General features: G+C 32.9%; 1 protein-coding gene across 1 annotated transcript in view; it reads right to left on the bottom strand.

The window, feature by feature from the left end:
- Positions 1 to 23510, bottom strand: part of shn (schnurri) — a 57992-nt gene extending 34482 nt beyond the window's left edge. Inside the window, exon 1 of the mRNA XM_068290701.1 lies at positions 22541 to 23510. Within this exon, the coding sequence (XP_068146802.1) occupies positions 22541 to 22571 (31 nt within the window). The 5' untranslated portion in view covers positions 22572 to 23510. The remainder of the gene's footprint in view (positions 1 to 22540) is intronic.
- Between the last annotated feature and the right edge of the window lie 1832 nt (positions 23511 to 25342).

The following is a 25342-nucleotide window of genomic DNA, read 5'->3' as shown; positions in this document are numbered from 1 at the left end:
TGTAAAAATATGTATAAAGCAATGAAAATTTTTGAAAAAATTTGCATTACGAAATACTGACAAAAAGCTTTTAATAGACATTCATATATTTAATTGAAAACTTCATAAAAGAAACAAAAATAAGTATTGCTTCAACTTGCTTAGTTAAAGAACTTATTATTTAGCATATCCGCCTGGTCGCGCCGCGTTAAGTGCGTTCAAAGTGCAACAGCAACTTTACAACATTAATCAATGATAAGAACTAGAATAGAATGAAATATGAAATAAATACTACTTGATAATATTATTATGATGATGATTGCCACATCTTCTTATCAAGTCTACTAGGGCAAGTGCGTCATTCCTGCCCATTCCAAAAAGTATCTCAGAGATTTGTGTGGGGCAGAGAATCAGCTTCATTCTGTTGTGTTTTCTTGTTTTATTTTGCTTCTTGTTGGGGAATTTCGCCTCGTTTTATTTTTAAATTTCTCTGCATCTTCCACTCTCTCGGTGGCTCTCTTTTTTCACGTTTATTTCTAATTTATAAGTGGCATATATATTTATATACGCAGCTATGCAAAAAGTAAAGAGTTTGCTTGGACTGTAAACAATTTTTGGTTGGTGAAAAAATATTTTTTTCAGACATGTTTTTGTTTTTTTTTTCTTCTCACGGATAAAATTGGCCAGATTTTGGGGCAAAATGAAAATTCTTTCTCAACGTCACCAAGAGAAATGTCAGTGTCAAAGCACCTCAAAAAAAAAATAAATACATATACAGAACTTGAGTTAATTCAAATAGATTTTAAAATGGCACCAAAAAATATGAAATATTTGGACATGGCAAATTTCAAATTTATTGAAATTTATTTTTTTATAAAATTTCATTCACAATCATTATATTATATTAATACTCTGTCGATAACGAGGGAAGGTTTGATTTTCATCGGTTATGGAATCGGTTATAATGAATATCGGTTATAATTTAAGCAATGTTGCCCGTCCCTTGAGTATAGTTAGAACCAGCAACCAACTTTTATTGTAGTCCTTTACCGACAATACTTTTGATCATTTTTCTACATTAAAAGAAAAAAATAAACTTCTAATTGCCCTGAAATCTATGTTTGGAATAATTCAAAGTAAGAAAAAATCATTTCTTAATCGCATTTGATTTCAACTATTAATTAATAAATCTATACATACACAGTTACACTCAAAAATAAACTGTAATTTCTATAGTTTAACAATAAATTGTAAAATATTCAGATGGCTTTCTTTTTCAAAATTCCCTTATATGATAGAGATAAGCTTTTGCACTTTCTCAGTAGAAGTTCCTCAATGAAAATTCGTCGTTAATCGAAAATTTGATCGCTGATGTTTTTTTTTTCTAAGTTTATGCCAATTAATAGATCAAAATCTATGTAATCTATGTATGTTATGTTGATTAATACAGTCGATTGACTCCAAAAATAAGGTACCAAAAAATTTCCAGCTTCATCAATAGCCAAACTGCATGAGAACTTTTCGTTTTCTAAAGAGTCAATATTAAGTATTTTTAGAATTGAGTCTCAAAATATAGATACACTTTGAATTTTCTGGGTATTATATATAAATAAGTAATTAAAGTCGTTTGAAAGCTTTAATAAGAATTTAGTTAGCTCTCAAATTACAATTTATATACAATTAGATATTTTTTAGTAAATCTTTTTATCAGTTTTTCACATTTTTTAGTTATCTTTAATCAAAGATAAGTAATTTAGAATATATGATGTATGTATTTAATTTTTTAATTAAACAAGCAATAGAAGCTATTCTTAAAGCGAGCTACATATGTTTTATACGATTGTTCTGAGAAAATTCGACAATCTAAAAATTAATTTAACAATAATCATTTCTCTCTATCTTTGCCATCTCACAGTCGTACATAGATTATAATATATCACTAATTTTTGATCATAATTTTAATGTTTACACCTAAATTAAAACCTGAATTACCACTTCAAAGACCAGACTTGAACTTGTTCTTGCTGCTTTTCCAGTTTGAGCTATTAAATATTAAATTATATAATATTTGAAACTCAATATTCCATCCACATATTAATTAACATATTAATTGGGATATACAAAATTTTAATACAGGATTAACTAAAATTTTAATAGGTGTTGGCTAAAATTAGTGAATCACATTATTAAATGCAAACTATCTCAAGCAAAATGGCGCCAAGTGAAGCAGTGAAGCAGCCTTAAAGTAGGCAATCAAATCGAAAAACAAGTTTGAAGTCAAAGTGGCGAAAAAAACTTGCATGCAAATTAAAGCAGAGACCAGGCGAACAGCAAGCAGCAGCCAGCAAATGCGGCAAAAAGAAGTCACTGTACATATACATATACATAACACACATACATACATATATAAAGAAAAAAAAGGGGCAACAGGTAGGTAGTTAGGTTGATAGAAGCTTGCGCGGATACGCGAGCAACGAGTGTGAGTGGATTGAATTGCTTACGCATCCCGGGCCAACAGTTTGGCCCGTTTGGCCCCCGGGACTGGTTCGAATCGATGCATGAAAGCTGTGGCTCCTTTTAGCCTTATTCTCTCTTTGGTTTTTGCAAAGCTAAGTTTTTTACCACCTGCCGCAAAGCAAAAAACGAAATGAAATAATAAAAAAAGAAAAGAAGCGGAAACATGGGCATCAGCCACATGAAGATTGAAATTGGCAATGTCGTCGTCGTTGTCGTCGTCGTCAGAGTCAGAGTCGTCGTCATCACTGAAAACTGGTTACGTTTGTTGCATTTGCTGTTAACCAGTTTTTAGTTGCTACTTTTTATGTGTGTCTGTGTGTGTGTGTGTGTGTTAAATTCATTTGGGGGAAGCCGCTGTTATTGTTGTTGTTGTTGCTGCTGCTGCTGCTTTTGCTGCTGCCGATCCGTTAATTGATGGCTCAAATGTTTATAAAACAATTAACATTTGCCTCAGCTCATTGCGATGAGCTCAGCGCACAATAACCAAATGCGCCATAGCCATAGAAATTGAGCACAAAATGGGAAAGAGACAGAGAGAGAGAGACACGAAGCAAAAGAATAAAGCAGCCATACACATGGGGCGTATGAGTAATAAATATGCACATACTACAGTGAAATCAAATGATTCAGTTAAGCACAATTTTTTTTCCATTTTTATTTTTAGCTTTTTTTTTTACGGAATAAAATGCGGAATGCCCCCTTAGGTTACCCCAACAGACAGTGGAGGAAATCACTTAAAACCATTTGGATGCAAAAATTCATGGGAATCGTTCACATGTATTCTAAATTTATATTGAGATATTCATATTTTTATTTATGTGAAGCAAAGCGTAATTGTTTAAACAATTAGTCCATGGGAAAAACCGAATTTCTTAAAAATTAGATGTCCAAGAAAGCAAGAACTTTTTTTATTGAAAACTTATTCCTAAGAAATTCTCTTTTAGGTAATATTAGATGTTGTCCATTTTTCTAAATGGGCTGTCATTTTTCAAGGTTTTCTACAGAAATCAATAATTTTTTATTTAGTTTTATATAAATGTTGTATATAAGACATCGAGATCGAATTACTTAATTCGTTTAGAATATCTTCTTTCTATATTTATTCCATAAACTTTGGCTGAAAGCTAAATTGTTTAGAGATTTTCAATAGGGTAAAGAAAATATAAACTAAATTTATTTTTAAATATATCAAAGCGAGCTTTAAATTAAAATATATCCAAATTTTAGTAGCCAAAAAATGAAAAAAATTTCTAAAACTTGACTTTACTTAAATTTACTTGAAAATAGACTTCTTTAAAACAACTAGAGAAAAAATAATATTAAAACTAACACTTTTTATTAAACCTACAAATAAAATTTGTTGTAAAACCTAATTCAGAATTTCAGAATTTCGCGATCATTAATTTAGAAAACGTTGTCTTTTTATTTTTTTTATAGAAATCTTGCTACAAATAATGTTGGCAAATTAAGAAGTAAATTAAGGGGAAAAAAACCTATAAATAAAATAATGGAAAAATATTTAAAAATCAAAATTCATTAAATTAATTAATTAATTTAAAACAAAATAAAAAAAATAAATTAAACATAAGCAAGACCTTCAAATATTAAGTTAAAAGAAAATGCAGTTAAATTTCCAGGACCCGAAATATTGCATAAACCATTAGGAGTTTTCTTCTTTATAAAAAAAATATTCCCACAGTGTTATTAATTTAAAAAATAACTGTTTGAAGAGGTTGAAAACTATTTGAATTACCTAATAAAGATATTAAAAAACTTATCATTTGGCAATTAACTTAAGAAGTGATTAAATATCAATGAATATTGCTCTAGTTTTTACTAAATATTAAATATAGCTATTTAAAGAGTTTGAAAGCTACTTAAAATATATATTAATTCGACAACTTTTTAATTAAATCTACTTTTCTGTAAAAAACTTTTATATTGTCGAAATTAAACTATGCAACAAATTACAGAAAGTAATTGTAAGTAATTCCAAAACAAGAACTAATGGCAATCGAAGAATACTTCAAACGATATCATTTTATTTTTTGATTTGAAAATTGATCAATTATAGTTAATAAAGATATTGTGACTTGGTGATTTTAGTTATTCATTAGGCAATTTGTTGTTTATTGAATTTTTATCGCATCAAACTGAAAATGTTCAACAAATGTATTCTCAACAAATTGTCTGTCAAAGTTAACGAATTTTAATCGATATGGATTGCTAATGCTGACTCATAATATTATAACCCAGTCAAGTGAGTGTGAAAAAGTCACTTGTTGTTCTTGCTCTTAACCAACTGACCGACTGAGTGCTAGAACGAGAAAGAGTCACAGAGAGAGAGAGAGAGAGAGAGAGAGAGAAAGACACATCGGGTACACTTGACAACTTGGCAACGTCACACAACAAAAATTCATTTTTAAAATGCGACGCAATATAAATATTGCAAATCTTTTATATACACACACTTGCTCACTCACACATACACAACCCACAAATGGCAATACTTTTAAGCAAACAAAATTGGGAAACTTAAAAGGGAAATAGGCACCCCCAATCAAGCAGAACTTTCAATACCCTAATAAGGGTTAAAGCAGCATAGAGAAGAAATCATTTCCAAAAAAATTCAAAAACGAAAGGCAAACATTTCCGGAAAAATTTAGATATCTTTCGAAATTTTTTTTCAAAGTTTGTTATGCCAAAATTAAGTTTGCTTTATTAGCTTTTAGTTAGTAAGCTGGCTTAGTTACTTATGTTAAGTTTAGTCCGAGTTACGCTTGAACAATAATTTTTACTAACTGAACAATATGAATTTTTGTTTGAGCTTCACAAAAAGGGTTTAAATATATGTTGAAAATTCTGTGAATTATTATAATTTATTTTTAGAATTTTTAAATTTGAAACATATTTAAATTAAAAAATTTGGAAAAAAACTACACAAAATTTACTAAAATTGTTGACTGCTAAAAGAAAATAATTATCTTTTTTGCCCATTTAAACACATTTAATTATCTAACCATTTCATATTTTATACTTTAAATAAATAATTGAAGTTTGTTTGTATATAAAAACAACAAAGTTCGTAAAGGAATTTAAAGCTAAATGATTAATTGCGGTAAGGGATGCATATAATAATTGTTTTTTTCTTTAATTCTATTTTTATTTCGATTTAATTTGCATAAATCAAAATAAATATTATTCCCAAATGGATTACTGAAGTATTGAGGTAAAAAAATATTCTAGCCCATTCCGAATATAGCATTAGAGATTCACAGGACCATGACCACTCATGAAGTCTACGTTAACCCATCAAACATTGTAGCAAAATAGTTTAATAACTGTTTTAATAAATTAATTTGTTCGAAGCCAAAAAAAAAAATGATTATAGCCAAAAATAACTTTTAAATTAAGGAAATTACTCATGGTAACATTTTAGAAGCTGACTATATAAACAAAAGAGCTAAATACGCCTTTTTGGCGAGGGTATTTACAGACAAGTGTAGGGTGTTGTCGGGAGAGGGGAGGGAAAATGTGAAATAAAATGAAATGTTGCCTGTTAAATTGTTGAGTTTTGTTTTCCGTTTCGTTTGATTTGAAATTTTATGACGTTGAGACCTGAAGATTGCGTAATTGTTCCTACTCACCAGCTACACACAATAAACCAAATTGACTAGCCTCATAAATATCCATATATATGTATATATATATGTACATATAACTGACAAATAAAAATTGCATATGAGCAAGTTTTTTTTTTTTTTTTTTTTTGGTTTTTTTGCAGTTTTTCTCTTCTCTTGCTGCCAATTTTTTGCAGCTGTTGGCTGATTTTAACTTGGTAGATATTTCTATGTATGTATGTAAAATGCAAATGGCCAGGCTCAACCTCAACTCAACTCGAGTCTTTTTGCCTCTACCAGCAACCGCTCAACCTCAACTCATTTGCTTAGACAGACAGCTGGCTCTGTCTGTCTCTGTGTCTGTCTGCTTTTTGTGGGGAGACCAAATATTTGCAGAACTATCTAAAGAATTCGCCATGTGCGTGGGATATTTAACACAATTAAATTGCTTTCAATGAGTAAAAAAGAAAAAACTACAAAAAAAAAAAAAAAAAAAAAAAACTGGAGCACTAGACACAAACGTGAGAGAATTCATTTTATAATTATCGCTAAAGTGTCTAAAATGAAATAAAAGAAAAAGCATTAGAAATACATTTCCTTATCTGTCGATTGAATTAAACAAAACGAACAAAAAATGATTATATCAATCTGTCTGTCGGGAATTGTGACACTTGAATTTCAAGTTTGAAGCTTATGAAAAATAATTGAAACCTATCGAAACTAAATTATTTCACTATTTACATTCTTTGTAGCCATAGATTTCTTTGAATTGGTATTAACTTGCAAAGATAGTCTAGACTTTGGTGAATGACACTCCCTGAAGTATTAAATTTATCGTTCTTTGAACCGTTCGAAAATGAAAAATATCTTGATTTACTTATTGAAAAACAGTAAGTTTTATTTTCAAAGGTTTATTAATGACTAGCAAGTTCTCTAGATTAATTAAACTCTGTATGAAATATTAAATGAGTTGGCAATGATATTAATAAATAAAAGAAAACCATTTTTAATACGCTTTGGATATAAATAACTTTTGTTTAACTAATGTTTCGGTTTAGCACTTATTTCGTTAAAACTTTCAGTTATGAGTGGTGCAAAGCCCTCGATAAATTATCGATAAAGATGTTTAAAACAATCGATAATTCAAAATTTTCAATCTTGGATTCCAAATAAAGGAATTGGAGAATAATTTCAATGAGTTTAATGAAGTTATCGAAATTATGATTTTGATTCGATTTATTGTTGTTATAAGAAATCGAATGCCATAATGGCTTAATTACCGATAAATTTTACGATAAGCTAAGCTTAGCGAATTTATAACCAATGAAAGGTAACTGGAATAGAGATTTTTATATAAAGTCTCAAAAAAAGGAGACCAAATTTCAAACCCAAAGAACAGAGTACTTTTTCCTAATAGATTAGGCTGAATACGAATCGGTAGTCAACATGTTTATATTGCTACAGGTGTTAAAGTTATAGTAGTCTAAAAATGAATAGTTTTTGGAAACGATGTAGCTTCAGTCAGTCGAGAAACGACGAAAACTTTATGAAAGTGTGACGATTTTTCTTAGTAGTCTCTCAGAGGAGTCTATGTTTCTTGGTCTGAGTTATCGTTTTTTTCACTATTTTTTCTAAAGTTTAAAACTAATTAATATATTAAACATTGTAGACCAATTGTTAGTCCTGAGGTCTAGAGGTCTTTCGGTCAGTTTAATAAATTTCCCAGGGACTTAAATATTTTCGAGAATTTTGAGCAATATTAGAATCAAATGGAAATTTTTGAAAATATAAGAAAAATCTGGACTAAAATACTCTATTTGTAGTTTTTTCGCTTGGCATTGATAGCAAAGCTTTTGTTGTTAGGCTCCTTCTGGCAAAGACCCCTGGAAAAACCCTTCACTTTTCCCCCACTAAATCCCTCCCTGGTTAAGATTACGGTTTTTCTAGCCATTTGATATATTGTCACCTTAATAGATGATAAGGATAATAATTATATACAAATGTTACAATTACAAAGTAATTTGCCATAGAAAATTGTGCAATAGAAACTGGGTTAAAAAAAGCATTTAACTTTTATGGAGTAATAAAATGATAAATATATTAAAAATTACAAATAATTTAGGGCTTATATATGGAAATATAGTAATTTTACTCATGTTTTCATTATGAAAGTATTGTAATTTTAATCAACCAAAACAAAATGAGCAGAATACTTAAGTAGCTACTACTAAAAATACATTCAAGCACAATAGACACACGTTCATAAGTATAATAAAAAGCTGGCAAACAACCGAAACCAAACAAATGTGTTTTCATGTAATTGAAAATTGCTCAATAATTTGTTTTTCTTGATTTTTACTTTCACCTCATTGACCATAATTTGATACAGGATTGCTTTTCGCGATATGTTTTTTGATGATTGAAAGCTTATTAATTGCCCAGGGCAACCAATTAATTTGCTTTTAGTATATATGTGCATACATTTATAAGTAGTCACTTTGTAATAATCAATGTTTGAGTTCTCAGAAGGTAGACAAATATCCTCATGTCTATATAAATAGATTTCAAAATGGGTGAGGAGATGGAAATAAAGCGTAATTCATTAGCAAGTTACCGCTGAATAATTGTATAAATAAGTGAACTAAACTTGACTAAAAAAATTCTTTGGCATGTGACTCGATGCAAAGTGCAAATGTTTGTAAAATGATGGAGAAGATAGAATGAAATATTTAAATCAGCCTATATCATGAACGGAAGTCCGAGGTATTTTGAGTTTTGTGCCAAAATGCTGACAATACAATTAACAAAAGTTAAGTCAAATTTTTCATGCTTAATTTCTTTTGAAACGAATTGCAGACGAACGATTAAACTCAACGAACTCTCTCACCTTAGTTGAGAGAATGTGCTCTTATGCTCTCATTGGCTTTCAATTCAGTTTCAATTCAATTTCAATTCAATTTTTGGTTCAATTCAGAGCAGAGCAGAGGGAATTCCCAGCTCTCTCTCTATCTGTCTCTCATTCACTTGTTTTCTGTCCATGTCTCTTTTTTTTGTTCTCTTTTGATAATTTGTATGACCATATGAATTTCTTTTTTGTTTTTGTTCTTGTTGTTTTTTTTATTTCAACCTTAATTGCTCACTAGGCACATTTTGTTGTTGTTGTTGTTGTTGCTGCTGCTGCTGTTGTTGTCGTTAGATAACATTTCACAGGTACATTTTCTGCCTTATTTACCGAACACCTCATTTTTTTTCTTCTTGTGTTTTTTTTTTTTTTTTTTTGTTTTGTTGATAAAAGAAAACAAGTCAAGTTCAAGAATTTTTGCACTTAATTTTTTTTTTGTTCTTCTCTTTCGTTTATTTCGTGTTTCATTTTTGTGTTTTGCTTTTTTTTTTTTTCGACGGCAATCAGAACGCATCATCGGAAACACCTTCATGGCATGGCATTGCATTGCCCATTCCATTGAATTCTTTGGGGCGAGAGATTTATTTGTCCATCTGATTGAACATAAATTACAATCCTGAAGGAAACCAAGCAGGAACTACGTCATAGTTAAAAGCTTAAAGGTATTCAAACGAGGGTTGTTTGATTATTAAGTTAAGCCATACGGTTTCAATTGGCCACAATACAACTGAAATCGATTTAACTTTTTTTGTTTTTCGAATTTCTGGCCATTAACACCTCGAGAAATAAGTTCGTTTCTTATGTTAGATTTAAGATTCAATGCCTAAGTTAAGTTAAGCAGTGTCAAATTCATTTTTGGTTTGGATTTGATCACAGAACTTCATTTTGAAATGACGTGAAACTGGCTCCAATTTGTTGGACATTTTTTCAAAATCAAAGTTTATGGTTCCCTTGAAATGGCCTTTGGGAAGTCCTAAATCTCATAAAAATGTAACTTAAATGTTGTATTTTCAAAATGGCTTCGAAATTGAACCTAACTTTTTGGCAAACGATTTGAAAACGTCATAAACGCCTCAGTTAGTAAAAGTCCAGTGTTGTAAAAGCTTCATTAAAGCAGTTTAGTGACCAGTGTTTCGTAAGGCAGTTGTATTGTGTTTTTGTGATTATTTTGTAAATAAATACAGTTAAAATTATTTAAATAAGCTAACAATCATTTTTGTAGATCAAAACACGTATCAATCTTTGACTAAATTGCGCGAAATCAACTAATTAAGCATAAAGCAGTCAACAAAATGATATAAACTTTAACTTGAATTTTGGCCAAATGGTAATTTACCATAAACTGTTTAAAAGTAACACTTTATCCCTCGCACTAATACTTATGTATTTATGTATATAACCACCTATTGTATCTAACCAGCAAATCATTCGTAGCAACACTCTTCCCTTTCCCTCTCTTTCTTACTCTCTGTCTCTTACCATAAAAGACATTTTCATTTCATTTATATTTTATTTTGGTTTTTGCTTTCAGCCTTCATTTACTTCCTTTGCATGTTTTTTTTCCTTTTTTTTTTGGGGGGAAGATACAACGAGAGAGATACACAACAAGAAAGAAAAGTATCTGTTGCTTGGGTCGAAGGATTCCGAGACGAGGCAGCTGCCACAGCAGCGCACAGAACATAACAACAGAAAAATGGCGCAAAATTCATTCTCAATCAACTTGTGCTTCTTTGCACAAAGCACTTGCCTTTATTTTTTGTTGCTTTTTGTGCCACGGATTTCGTTCTTTCTCTTTTGCTCACTCATCTTGGCCTGATTGGTATCTTGGTGCTTTTGGGGGCTGCTGCACGAGCTCACCAGGAGTAAAGATGTTTGGGCGAATTACGGGTAGAGGACACAGGAGACAGTGGCAGGGACTTGTGAGGGGGGGAGGACGAAGAGGGGGCAGACAGACAAAGTTCTTCTTACGTTCTATAAACAGACATACTAGACGCTGGCGCCTTCATGACGACGTTCTCCATGGCTTGTACGTGCCGTTTTTGTAACGACTTCCTTTAATAAATGGGCTCCCCAAAGAAAGAAAGAGATGGGAATAGAGAGGTAGAAAGAACGAGAAAGAGAGGGGTATAGCAGAACATTTGTCTGTCGTTTAATATAAATTTGTGGTTAGAGAGAATGAAGCTTAACGCTCTCCTACAATAGTTACTTTTCTTTTTAGCCCATTCTCATGCTCATTCTTTGGCCATTTCCTCAACGCAAATTTTCCTCTTTTGTTTTATGATATTTTCTGCAGAATTCTCATTTATTTATTTACATTTATAGTATTGAATGTATGTGAAAATATGTTTACCATATTCCCAGAAATCGAAATTTTTCCAACTATACATATTACGAGACTCTTTAAGAAAACATAATGTAAATATGAAATATTAAAAAGAATTCCTGGAAATTGAAAAGATAGTGAGAGATTTTTTTCAATTAAAAATAAAACTTAAAACAATTTTATTAAAAAGCTTCATTAGAAATGGTTGCCAATGTCTAAAAGATGTTTATTTTTTTTAGGGAATCTTGTTAAGAACAATTTTTTGTCTAAATCGAGTATCTACTATATCTTAAAATCGAGTATCTAGTATATCTTAAAATTGAGTATCTGCTATATCATTTGTAGGAATGTGGATATAAGAAAGAGAGAAAACTCTAGCTCTAGCATCTGTAGAAGTCACCTAGAAACAATTGTTCAAACAAAGATTGTTATAGACATAAGTCAATTGTTTTGAAAGGGAAGCCTATTATTCATTGAAGCTGTAGTTTTTGTTTCAATTTGGTTAAATTTACATTTAAGTTATAAATAACAAACAATTCTTAGCAATAAATTTTACTTTTGGAGTAATGTTTATTATTATCTGGATTAGATGTTGAATGGCAGAATGAAATGGAGATCTCTAAATTTAGTTTTTCATTACTTTACTGGTTTTCATTACTTTTTAAACTGGTTTCTACCTACTACTTTTTTAAAGTATAACATAAGATCGAAGTTGGTTAAGTTACAAGTTTGAAATTGATTCAAGTTGGCTTAGAAAATACAAAACTTTGATTAATTTTTTTACACTTTTCTAAGAGTTTTCGGTTGATAGAAGTTTTGTGTTATTTTGGAAAGATATTTGTATAAAATTTACAACTGTTTGCTTTGATATATTCAATTTATACAAAAAAGTATCAAAAATTTCTTATGATCTGCTATGAATCAAGTTTTAAATACAATTTAGTAAAGTTTTGCTTAAGACTTTGAAATGGTCAGTTTTTGTAAGCTGAAACTAGTTTTTAATTGATAAAATTTGCTTGTTTTGGTTTATAAATTTATAGAACTTATTACTAGATAAAATAAAATTCAGTTAGTTTCTAAATTATTAAAACTAATTCGAATCCAATATCATAATACGTAAACCATGTTCTATAGAAATAGAGTATTGCAATATTCACTTCGAAAGGTGATTGGATTATAATTCAAACTATTTCGATACCAGTTCTTAAAGGGCTACCAATTGCATCTGCCGGGCGAATCACTTTGAAAATCACCGCCAGGGCCAGACACGAAGACGTCGCCAGCGAAAAGCGCCCAACAAGCCAACATTTCGTTCCGACGAGACCCATACTCCTCCTCCTCCTCCTGCTATGCGAGTGAGTGCAGACAGTTGTTGCTTGGGTCTTTAACCCAAAAAACACAGGGTGTGGAGGGGGATACATACATACATCTTCGATATCTACATATAAGTATGTATTGTACATTGTGTTTATTATTACACATCGTTGTTGTTACTCCTTAGGCATTTTCCTTCTTGGTATTGTCATGGCTTTTAATCCTTTGTGTGTACCCTCAACCTGTCGCCTGTACAATCGATGGATCTACCATCTTCTCTACCTTTTGGGCCACATTGAATACGTTTCAAAGTTAGGCCTTACCTGACTTTGCCTCTGCCTCTCTAACATAATCATATTTATGATACACTTAACTTGAACCTGTTTTCATTTTATTTTGCTGTGTTGTTTGCTTTTTGTTGTTCCTCTTTTTGATCTTGGTTTTGCCACTTAACATTTGTGTGTTTGAATATTCTGCGAATTCGTTTTAATAAATGATTCCAGGAAAAAAAAAACATCGAAAATGTTTGTCTCATATAATAAAATTGAATTATTGATATTGAAAGTTTTAGTATTTCCTTCCCCCCCATAGGGAATCAAAAAAATAGAAACTGATAACATTTCTTTTGGGTCTATTAATCACAATTCTTAGAAATTTACTACCGATAAGTTCGAGTGACTAAGATAAAGATAAAGAAATAGAGTGAGAGGGGGCCAGGGAGAGATAGACAGAGAGGTAGATATCGCTGCTAGACGTAAAGACTCTAATAAGTCAAACATTAGCACATAAAAAACTTGTTTCCCACTCAATGGGCAATAGAAACTAAACAATACACTGACAGAAAAAGAAGTAATCTACCTGTTGAAAATTTTAAATATTTTCAAACTGTAAAATGTGAATATTGGTAAGAAAAAAATTGGGAGTTGTGAGACAGTTTTCATTTTTCGCTAAGCTTATTAAGTTTGATATTTGACTTCCGTTTTTATCACATCTTTGTTATGTATTTTAACTTTTCAGAAAGCATTCAATAAAATAAAAAGCCTTTTTAAGTAACTTTTTGGGGTCCTAATTTCGATCAAAGTGGAATTAAAGTATATAAAAGATATTGGTTAAACTTTATCCAAAATATTGTGTGCAATGACTAGAGATCTAACGATTTTGGGTATTATGAAACACCCTAATGCAAAAGTTTCTCATTATCTTACTTGAAACTGTTGAAATTAGCTTAGTGAGTAATTTGTGGGCGAAATATGGTCATAATCATAAAAACAGACTGTGTCCTTCTTCGATAAGATACAGTTTCTGTAAATATGTATTTTTGGGTTTTTGTGTTATTAAGTAATTAATTAACATGTGTATTTACTTAATACAGATAGCTCAAGCTTCTTAACGGAAATTCCAACTAAGGTTAATTCTTTATTTGGAATTCTGCTGAAAAGGAATTGAAATTTAATATTGACTGATTCTGTGATACCTTATAATTTGTTTATAAACATTTGTGAAACCTGATTTGATTCATTAACAAAATTCGAACTCATTTCGCCAAGTGTAAATATACCTAATGTGTGTGTGTATATGCAATAAGTATTCTCGTAGATGAACTGGCAAATTGTCAGGTGAATCATCATCAACGGACACATCAACCATCACCACAAAGTTCCCTCTATGACTTGGCCCTGTCACTCAGGCAATATTTATCTTTGTTGCGGTTGGTTTTTAGTTTTTATTTGTATTCTTGGTTAGGTGTTTTTTTTTGGAGTGGTGGGTGCGGCAGTTCTCTCCGACAATGAGACTAGCTAACATACAAAGATCTCTGATCTCACATCATCATCATAATCATTATGATGTTGTGGTTGATCATTATGATCGTTGGGGAGCAACAACTGGAACAGGTTACATACAAGAATTCTTAGTGTTGTTGGTTTTATTAGTGCAACTTTAAATGGTCAGCAACTCGGACCTCAGACCGCAGACCGCAGACCGCAGACCTCAGACTCGAGTTCCGAGATCGAGCGCGTGTTTGTCTCTTGTTTGAATGGTTCGGACTTTGGTTGTGTATTTTATTTATTTATTTATTCTTTCATGAGCTTCCCCCATATATCTGTGTATATATGTAGCTTTATATATAGTTTTTGTTGTTGTTATTGGTATTTCGGTTTCAGTTTGGTCGGTTGGCCAAGAGTTGAAGCTGAATTAAACTGAAACCGGTATGACGTGATGCCTTCTTTTTGTTGTTGTTGATGTGGTTGTCGTTGAATGTATATGTGTCTGTATTCAACACGTTAAAGTGGACAAACAAAATACAAAAAAAATTTAGAAAAAAAAGAAACAGTTTTGTTGTTATTTTCTGTTGCTGCTGTGACACTTAAGGCGTCTGTGTGACGCCAAATGAAAGTATTTTTGGTTTTTTTTTTTCTACTTTTGTCATTCTTCTCTTCGTCTTTTTGTGTTGCTTTATTTGGGGGGGTATTTTTAGTGCTTAGGTGTTTAGCCAGCTGTTTTTTTTTTACTTGTTTTTTCCCTTAGTTCGTTGAATTTTTTGTTCTTCTTACTTTTCTAAATAAACAAATTAAATTATTGATAGCTTATCTCGCTTTGGTGGCAACATAAATGACAGGCTATGCACTTGTTGAGTTCAACGAATGTTATATACCCTAAGAGGCAGCTTTTGCACGAGGTCTACGATTTAACAGAACTCTAATTCGTCGATATTCTTACCTCATATATGTATATATTTCTTTAAATTATATTCGGATGCAATGTTTGATCAAATTTAAATAAACTATAATGAATGATTCTTGTAATAAACGGAAAAGCATTTTTCATAAATAGGAAAAATTTCGTAAATTGAGAAAAATTGCACGACTCTTTTAAAAACTTTGTGCTTGAGGGGAAGAAGAGCCAAAAAAGGGGCAAACATTATTTTAAGACCGATTTTTAAAGAGCTTGTCAGATCCTCCAAAGTATCGCCCATGATTCTTGGTATAGGAAGAGAATTCCAATGTAATTGCCATATAATCGAGTACTTACGTCTATCTTAAAGAAAACTCTAATAAATCAACTGAGTTATATAACTTTGTTCTGTCCACTATAGGGTTTGTTGATTGATGCAGAAATCTTTTTATATAGGAATTCCTTTCAAAACAAAAAAAACAGCAATTTCCGAATTCTAATCAAATTAAATCAAATCAAATGACGTTAAAAATCAAGTTAAGTAAAAATAAAACGATTCTCCATGCCTGCTTAATCAGTTAAAGGAGGATAATCCTTTAAGATCTTAACAAACTCCTGTGCCTCTACTTCATAAGGGTATAAATTTTGAAATAATTATGTTTAATGAGCACGCAAATCGAAGCACATTGACCGCATTTAACATTGAACTGATGCGAAAGGTTATCACTTAACTCACAAAACGCATAATGAAATACAGTTTTAAACATTTTTTCAAAAATTAAATTAAGAAATATGGAACACACATCAAATGCTATCCCTAAAAGAGGGAAACAAAAATGCGGTTGCCTCGCATTGAAAGCGGTTACAACGATTTGAATTCCTTAACGTCCTTAGGCAATAACAAATATTTAGTATTAGGTTATCCTTGCCACACATAAAACACGCACACACAGGCATACATACATACATACATACATATACACACACGATTACTCACACACATAGGACACTTTTGCCTATTTGTCTCCTCCTTTGCTCTTACTCTTGCCACTTGCTCAACGAAGGCAAATGGCCTTTCACGGTCGTTGCCGTTGAACGTCATGTTGTTGCTGTTGTTGAACAACTTTCTGCCCCAGCAACAATATTCAACAAGGCGGCCTCCCCTCCTGAACTTCTCCCAAATTCTCACTCCCATATTCCGTCACCCCTCCTCATTTGAGGAGGTAAATGTGGGGGAGGCGTTAGAGAGTGGAAAGCTTTTGCTTCCTAGTTGCCGTCACTCTCTTTACCAACTCCCTCTCATTTGAAACTTCTGTTACCCTAGAATTTAGCAATTAGTTGGAACAAATTTGTTAACTTCTTTTGCTATATTGAAACCATTTTTGAAAGGCTACAAATTTATTATATTTCATAGCTGATAAATTTTGCTTGTCAATAATTTTGGGGATAGGAATAGAAGTAGTTCCAATTGAAGTACATCGGTTTTTTACAGCATTTTGGTTTAGTTTGTCTAACTAATTTTAAAGCTATAATATTAAATTCAAAAAGGCTAGCAACGATTTTTCCCCGTTACGGTTATTCGACGTCAAGTTTCGGTTAACCTTTAGCTTTTCGAAAATACATTTAAATATCGTATTTCATTCAGTAAAGAATCTTGACTTATGTATAATTTGAAGTCTTAGCATCAATCTAAAGACGAAACGTACGACTTTCATTCAGATTTCGGTTAACTGGGTTAAAACGGACTCGGTTTTTATATTTAAATACATATCTTTAAGAGCTTTATGGTCTTCAAGACCATTATATTGAGTTGACTCTCACTTAATCAAACTTTGAATAGAAGGTTTTTAGTTTAGCAAATATATACTTATGTATATAGGATATACTAGATTTAGTCATGGGGGTTATAAGGTTATAAGCATATCAATTTAGAATATTACATATTATTCGAATGCTTATTCACATTGATTTACCCAAGTAAATGGTAAGAAACTCAAGACTTGAGGTGAAAATTATATAAGATAGGGTACATTCTAGTCGGTAATTCTATGTGGGACTGTTGCTTTAGCTGTTGCTGTGGGTGGATTGGTTGACTTGGTTTAATGTTCAGAGGTTTCTGTGGCAACTGACTGCTGCTGGCTGCAAAGATGGGCATCATCATCATCATCATCATCATCATCATGCTCATCATCACGTTCAATGTACGTTTTATTATGAGTCGTCCTGGCTGACGTCCTTTTCTCCCCATTCTTATTCCCTTCCCACACTTCCCCCCTGTACTGTTTCTCTTTTTGTGGGCCTGTGTGTGGCCCAGAAAATTCAATGTGAGCCCGCAAAAAAGCAAATAAAACTTTATCATTTGGGGAAGCCCTCGGCTTTCATAGACTTTGACGTGGCAGAGGGAGGCAACCGAGGGAGAAAGAGAGAGATGAGGAAGAGACGTAGAGAATGTGTGGTGTGGCATGGCATATATACGTTTACAAATATATAAACATGTACATATGTATATGTGTGTGTGAATGTGAGTGGTTTGGCCCCACCAAACTTTTTCCTTAATTTCTTGTTTTTATTTTCCTTTTTTTTTTTTTTTTGTTTTTTTGTTAATGTTGGAAGGTAGTTACGTATATATATTTCTTTTGTACAGGTATGAGGTTTTATTTTAGCCAGGATTTTATTTTGCTTTTCTTCTCTTGTTGTTTTTTTCTGCTTGCTGCTTTTTTTTCTACCTTTTTTTCTGTGTTGCCACTTTTGAGACTTCTGCCCTGACCTTTTTAGTGGCTTTGAGTGGAATTTGGGTTGTAAATTTTTTTGGGCGTGGCTTGGCTCGTAGATGGCTAGGAAACAATGATTCTCTAGGGTTTCCTATATATACACATAGATTGTCCTTTGTTTATAGTTAAAATAGAATCAAAAAAAACTTAGAAGCAAGTAACTGCATGGTAAATGATAAATGGCTTCGAAAGTGGCTTTCTCTTGTTTGGGGCTAAAACTTTTGTTTTAGATCTTATTTTTGATCGGGTTTCTAACTTCTTTATTTAACAAATTTTCTGGAAATTTAAAAGGAGCTTTGGAATGATTCTAGGAAAGTTTCTTTTATGCCTTTTTGAGGAAATTAAGCAAATTTAGGGAATGTTTAGCTTTATGATAAGCTACTTTTGATTTCATCCTTTTCAAGAAATGGTTCGAAAATATTAAAAAAAAATCATAATTTGAATTCATTTTTTATTTACTTATGAACTTCTATTGAGAATTAACATTGTTTCATCAACAGTAAACTAGACCTACTACCGAATATAAAAGTTTATATTAAGCCTTTAATTAAACTTGTTCCAATTTCGCAACTCTTAAAGACTCTTATACCCAACATTCCGACCCGAAATTGATCACTCCTAGAGCTTTTGAAAACGAGCTGTAAACATGCATTTTAAGTTGCTTAGACCGAACAATTTGACAAATTGGCTAAACAGTTTCAACTATAACTTAAGTTTAGACAACCCAACCACACCTAGACCTTTACCTCACGCTCTCTTCCACTTGAGTAAAGGCCTCGTTTCTCTTTCTCTTTTCTTCCTAATTGCTTTTAAAATCAACCCTCGACCATTTGTTGTTTTTGTTGAAGAAACTACTTCTACAAAGTGAATCACACAATCAGGAAGAAAAAATGAAAACGCAAAAAGAGGAAAATAAAAGGAAAATGGAATACCAACATTGAGAAAAAGTTTTGCCAAAGGAAACGAAATACAAAAAGAGAAACAACACAAAAAAAAGGTAACAGAAATGTAATAAAAAACAAGGAAAGGAATTTCCCAGAAGTGGGGTAAAACGAGGCGGCAGGTGGTCGGTGGGTGGTTGGTTGGTTGGTCTAGTGGGTGGTTAGGGTAGGCAAAGTCAAAGCAAAAGTCTATTTTCATTCTGATGTAGTTTAGTGACACAGAACGACGAGGACGAGAGACACAAACGAAGAGAGACCGAGACTGAGGGACCGAGAGAAAGAGATAGAGAAAAGGTGGTTAAAAAGAGAGGGCTAGATTATAACAAAGTCATAAGCAAAGGCAGAGCACTGCCAAAGGCAAAGCCAGCTTAAGTGTTTCCAAGCCAAAAACCAAAACAAGTCAAGGCGTAGCCAAGTGAGACGACGACCAAAGCGTTGGGACCCAGCAAAGCCAAAGAGTGGAAGCATAGGGCATGAGAAGGGGGGTGGGTGGGGATAAGCGAGTCAACGAGCGCTTTTTGAACATGTTGCGCTTACTAGGCTTATGCCAAAGTTACAGTGAAGCCTCTAAATTGGCTAAAAAGACTTGGTATTTATACGGTGACCATTACAGAAATAAGCAATAATTTTTTTAGAATGATTGAAAATTAAAGGATATCACAAATGTATATATTTTTTAGGAATATACAGGAACACCTACAATTATTTAACTAATTAAAAACTGCCATCCAAATCTAACAGTAATATATCTTAACTTCTTAGGGTTAAAATGGCAACCTTAGCTCTTAGAAAATGAAAATATTCTAGAGTTTTTAAAGGATTAAACATTTAAGTACCTCTTTTTGATATCAATTCACGCCACCTGGCAACTCTAGGATTAAAAGGAAACTAATCACTGAAGGCAGTGACTAATTGATTGAGCTACCTAGGATGTACGTTGTCATTGGCTACCACTGTATTTAGGAAATACTTACAGATACATAGAGCGTGCTGGTGCTATCGATGGTGTCTATGATGGTAGTGTGAGGTGTGTGTGTGTGTGTGTGTGTGTATGAGTGTGGGCAGTGAGGCATACCCTAAGAGCAACGCCGCCGCCTTCTGCAACAAAGTCGTTTTTAATAAGTTCAAGCAGCAGCCAGCAACAGCAACAACCTAGCCAGGCAACGGCAAAGGCAACTTGTCTAACAGACTCAAAGTAATGCAAAGTATCTTTTGGTCTATGTATCTGTATCTATATATCTCTCTCTCTCTCTGCCTCTTTCTGTGTGTGTGTGTCTGTCAACAAGTTTTTTTCTTTTTCTGTGTGGGTGAACGCCAAAAAGTTCATGGAGCTTGATTTTCAGGCCATTACATGGGTTACCGGGAAGGAGGGAGGGAGGGAGCTGGATGCCATGTGGAAGTGGAAGTGGATGCAATGATGGTAGAAGGTGGAAGAGAAGGAGGCCGGGCAGGCTGGCAGCTTGTTTTCTTTCTTTTTGTTTCTCATTTTGTGTTCTCCCTCCTCCTCTCTGTCACTCTCTCTCTCTCTTTCTCTCTCTGTCTCTATCTCTCTACTTAGCTCTGTCTCTTTTAGTCTCTCTGTATATAAGTGTGTATGTCTGTTTGTTTGTTTGCCTTTTGTGTTGTGTTGTGTGAGCGCTTGGGGATTACGTAAGGGAATCCCCAACATTTGCGAGAGGCGCGCACACAACACTGAAAATGATAAAAGTGATTTCGTTGTTGCGGGGCTCGAGGCAAAGCATTTCATGGCATAATACGGGGGTGGAGTGAGGGAACAAACTGATGGGGGTTTCTCTGTAATGAAATGTAACTGACGCTGTACGTTTCATGTTTTATTCAACTTCTCTTTCTCTATCTCTCTCTCTTTTTGCTCCATCCTTGTTTCTCTTGTGCTATTGGCAAGTGGCACAAATAAATATAAAAGAGGCAAAGCGAAAAATGTAACTTATAGTTAAAGGGGTTGCCCAAGTACGAAACATACATATAGAAAAACCAAAAAGGGCTAAGCTAAACAGGAATCTTCAACGAAATATTAATACTCTTGCCATGGAACAATTAAAGTATTCCAAATAATGATACTAATTTCAAATACTTAAATACAAAATACTGAAGAGCACTTCAAATAACTACGTTTTAAGTAATTAAACTTGTGTTATATATAAAGAGTTTTATAAATTTGACGATTAATTAGGCCGATTTTAATATAAATCCTTAATAAGACAAAACAAATTTCAGAGGGATATGTAAAGTAAAGTCTTGAAGTTTCGGTACTTTGGATCAAAGGGAGATATAGGACTTTGACATGCAAACAAACTCATTTCGATATACATATATGATATATAAAGTTAAGACATTTTACTAAAGCAGCTACTGTATTTAAACCGAATGTTGCAAGAAGAGCCTTTCCGTGTTTCGATGAGCCGCATGTCCGGGCTTCATTTCGTGTTTCCGTTTTCCGTGATCGTTTCCATATAGGCCTATTGAATTCTATAGTTCACACCACAGAGGATGTAGGATTCTACATATATGGGTACAGGTCTGGTAAGTTATACTCAGCCAAAGGATCTATCTAGTTTTTCGGCACAAAAACTTAAGGTCTTATATAGGCGACAAGCAACTATCAAGGCTATAGTTTAATACTAACTAAATATATGTAAAATAAGTTTCAGTTAAATAAACTAGACACCATAAACAAATTATTTGCATGGAAGCTGCTTGAAAACGCTGAGGGATTTAGTCATTCTTTATGTATATATATTTACGATCTGGCAGTAAAAAGACTCTACACAAAATCTTGGATTGATAAAATTACAACAAAGAAAACACTTATTTCATCAGAGAACTGTTTCCTCTCAGTCATGTATTGACTGATATGTGATAATAGATTGCATTTTTTTTTAATAATTTCTAACAGAAACCTTTTGTTTTTTACATATTATCAAGGGCTTGCAGTGTACCTCCATGCAAATTAAAAGTTTATAGAATATTTCCAGCTCGTTAGTCCCATTTTCATTTTTTGTTGTTTTTGTGAGAGTATAAAAGAAAGAAATAGTAAAGTTCTGTTGAATTTTAATGTGTTGCGATCAAGCAACCACCCAACCAACCACCCATCACTTAACATCATAAGAACCTACCTCATCCTATAAAATTTGCAACCACTCAACTCTTCGTTTCTTTCCTTTTTTTTTTTCTTACTCCTCAAACTACATAGTTGCATTTTCACTTTGTAGAACTTTTCTTGTTTTTCTGCATATTTTATAAACCCTTTCACTTGATGGGCTTCTGTGAACACATACATACATCCATACGTATGTATATACATCTGTAGTGTGGGGTCCTGCCATATGCTACTTTACTGTAATTGAAAAATCCTTTCTGGCCTTGAGCTTATGTATCAAATATCCGCACAGAAAGCAGCAAACATAAATGTATATACTTATATTTTGTATAATTCTGAGAAATTTAAATTGGTTTTTTATTTCAATTAATTAGTTACTTACTCCCTCGACCGCTGCCCTTGCGCCGAGCCATTTTCCTTGTAATTCCCAATTGACGTTTTGCCTCTTACATGGAATCTAATCGAAGGCTGGGGGGTAGGGTAGATGGTTGTTTTTAATATTTAATTCAAGACCAGCTTGTCCAACAGAGATGGATGTCCTTGAAGCTAGTTTAATGCTGTCCTTGCTGTGTTCTAGTCTGTGTTACTCCGTGCGGGTGTCTGTGTCTGTGTGTGTGTGTGTGTATACATATGTGTGAGAGAGTTGGCCTGGTTTTTCCGAAATGTTTCCTTTTCTTGTTGCTGCTGCTATTAATGTTGATGACGTGGATCAAATAGATGTTACTATTGTATATATATTTGTATGTATGTATGTATATATACTTTGTAAATACTAAAAAATGTTTGTTTTGTTTCTTTTTGTGGGTTGGTTATTTGTTGTTGATATGCCTCTTAAATATACATATGTATGTACATATATATTTTGTTATGGTAAAATGTCTGTCTCCCGATGATATTGTGTCGTCATCTTTTTTTATTTCATGTCGTTCCGTTGCCGTTGTTGTTGTTGTCGTAGGCCGCGATTTCATTCAGGTGATTATTGAGTTTCCGCACGCACTTGACGCGTTGCTTTTCCTTTTTTTATACTTTTTTTTCATCCGAGGCACGCGAGAACGCACATACAATATACATACAAATCGCGAACGCAACTGCAAGGAAACAGTTTATATTTTTGGCTATATAAAATTAAGATTGATGCTCTCTATCTCTACTCGATGCCGGGTTATCCGTTGCTATTCCCACACATCATCATGAATGAGATTGGGGACCCCCCAAATCAAAATGAGGGCATCAAAAAAACACTTTTCTTTTTTAATATATTTTTTAGATTTTGCTTGTTTGCCTTTATTAATTAATTAGTTTCTAATAATATTAGAAAATTTGTTGATTCTCTTTGATTAGTTAATTTGTTAACGATATATAGATTGTGTGTGCTTTTGTGTGTTTTTTTTTTTTAGCGCGCGAAACGTTTTTTGGGGCGTTTTTTAAAAAATACAACGGGCAACGTCGTCGAACAAAAATCAACCGCCGTCCGCCGCGAAACGCTCAATATGAAATGTAGCTGAAGACTGCCACCCACGAAAAACCTCGAACACGAACACGAATATAAATCGGTTTGTTGCAATTGTCTAACCATGTAGCCGGTGTCCACTGTATTCAGCAGCCCAACTCGAACATCGAACGAAACAGAGAGCAGGCAACAAAAGAGCTCCAATTCATCCAAAAGAGTCCACATGCAGCAAAGGAATGAGTCGAACTTGACGAAAAGAGTCGAACAAGTCGGTTCTCTGAAGAGATATACAAAGTTTTGTCCAGTGTACATGGGGCAAAATCGACCAGAGAGAGCTAAGAGCTTTCAAATCCAGCAAGTTTTGCCAAACAAAATGTGAGAGAGGCAACGCTCTTTTACTTTCAACTGAACTTTACCTTCTATTTCAATTTCAATTTCAATCAGCTTTGGCTTTTGTTTACGTTTATTCTTGCGCTTTGTGATTTGAAAGAGCATATGTTTTGTGCTCTTTGAATGAAATCAAGAGACAGATTGTCCCCATTGTAATGCCTTGCCTCAAAGTATGCAATGCTTTTTTCCACAACTTGCGCACAGTGGTTTCTTGTTTCAGTTTGGGGTAGCAAAAAGCACTTAATTTCTTTCAATTGAATTTTACCTCTTCTTTAACGGAAATCAGCCTGTAATATACGTTGTTAGTATGACGTTAATAGGCACAAACTTTTTTATCAAATGTTTTGATCATAAACAATTCATTATTTTCTGATTAAAGAGTCATGATCTAGCTCATTTTCTTACCATAATTGACTTCTGTGTCGGAAGAATAATCTGATTCCTTAAGAGAGTTGCTTATGATTCCTTCTTCGAATCCTTTTATGAATCGTATAATTCAGATTTTAAGCTTACGAAGGGATCAGTTTCATTTATTTTTTTGTTAATTAACAAGATCAATTAATTTGATTTATATTAAAACAATCTTTAAAATTCTGGGAGATTACAATTCTTACCTTTTTTTCAACATAAACTCTTAGTTGAATGGGTTAGGCACAACATTTCCGGGATGAAAATAAAAGAATCCAAAGGACTACTATCCATTTACAACCCAAACTTGAACTACTCAAGAAAATTAAATAAAAATTAATTAGTCTCACATTAAAAGCCATGGATTTAACAACCTTCAGTCTCAATTGCTCTCAATTTAAAGAGTTAAGTGCGCCTTAAAGACACCTAAATCTCTAACAAAAGAAAAAGGTGCATATCTTTGTTGTTTATGTTGTCTTTGAAAGACAAAAAAAACTGAAAAGAGTTCATACATTTTTTCGTTTGACATCTAAAGGAAAAATAATACGCCTCCGATGTCAAAACAAATACATTCCCATAGAACATCATGAACATCTTCAGTTGTCTGTTGTGGGTGTGTTTGGATGTGTGTGGCATGAAATAAATGGTAATGAAGTGTGTGAAAATAATGCGAAATTCATTGGGCAAGGGCAACGGCACTACACAGCAGCAGCAGCAGCATCAGTGGCAGCTGTTATCATTCTCAACATGACATGCAAAAGGCGTCACAATGAACTCCTTAACTGAAATCAAAAGAAAGACTCAATTTTACTTGAAGGCTTAACGAAATCATTAAAAAAACCAAAAAAAAAAACCATGCGCGGGTGAATTTTTTGATTGGTTTCACACTCACAAATACTTATACACGTATAAAAACACACTCTTGTCTCTGTGTGC

Source organism: Drosophila tropicalis, unplaced genomic scaffold (assembly GCF_018151085.1).
Source record: "Drosophila tropicalis isolate 14030-0801.00 unplaced genomic scaffold, ASM1815108v1 contig_593, whole genome shotgun sequence".
In the NCBI taxonomy this organism is placed as follows: Eukaryota; Metazoa; Arthropoda; class Insecta; order Diptera; family Drosophilidae; genus Drosophila; species Drosophila tropicalis.
This window is presented reverse-complemented; position numbering and strand designations above follow the sequence as displayed.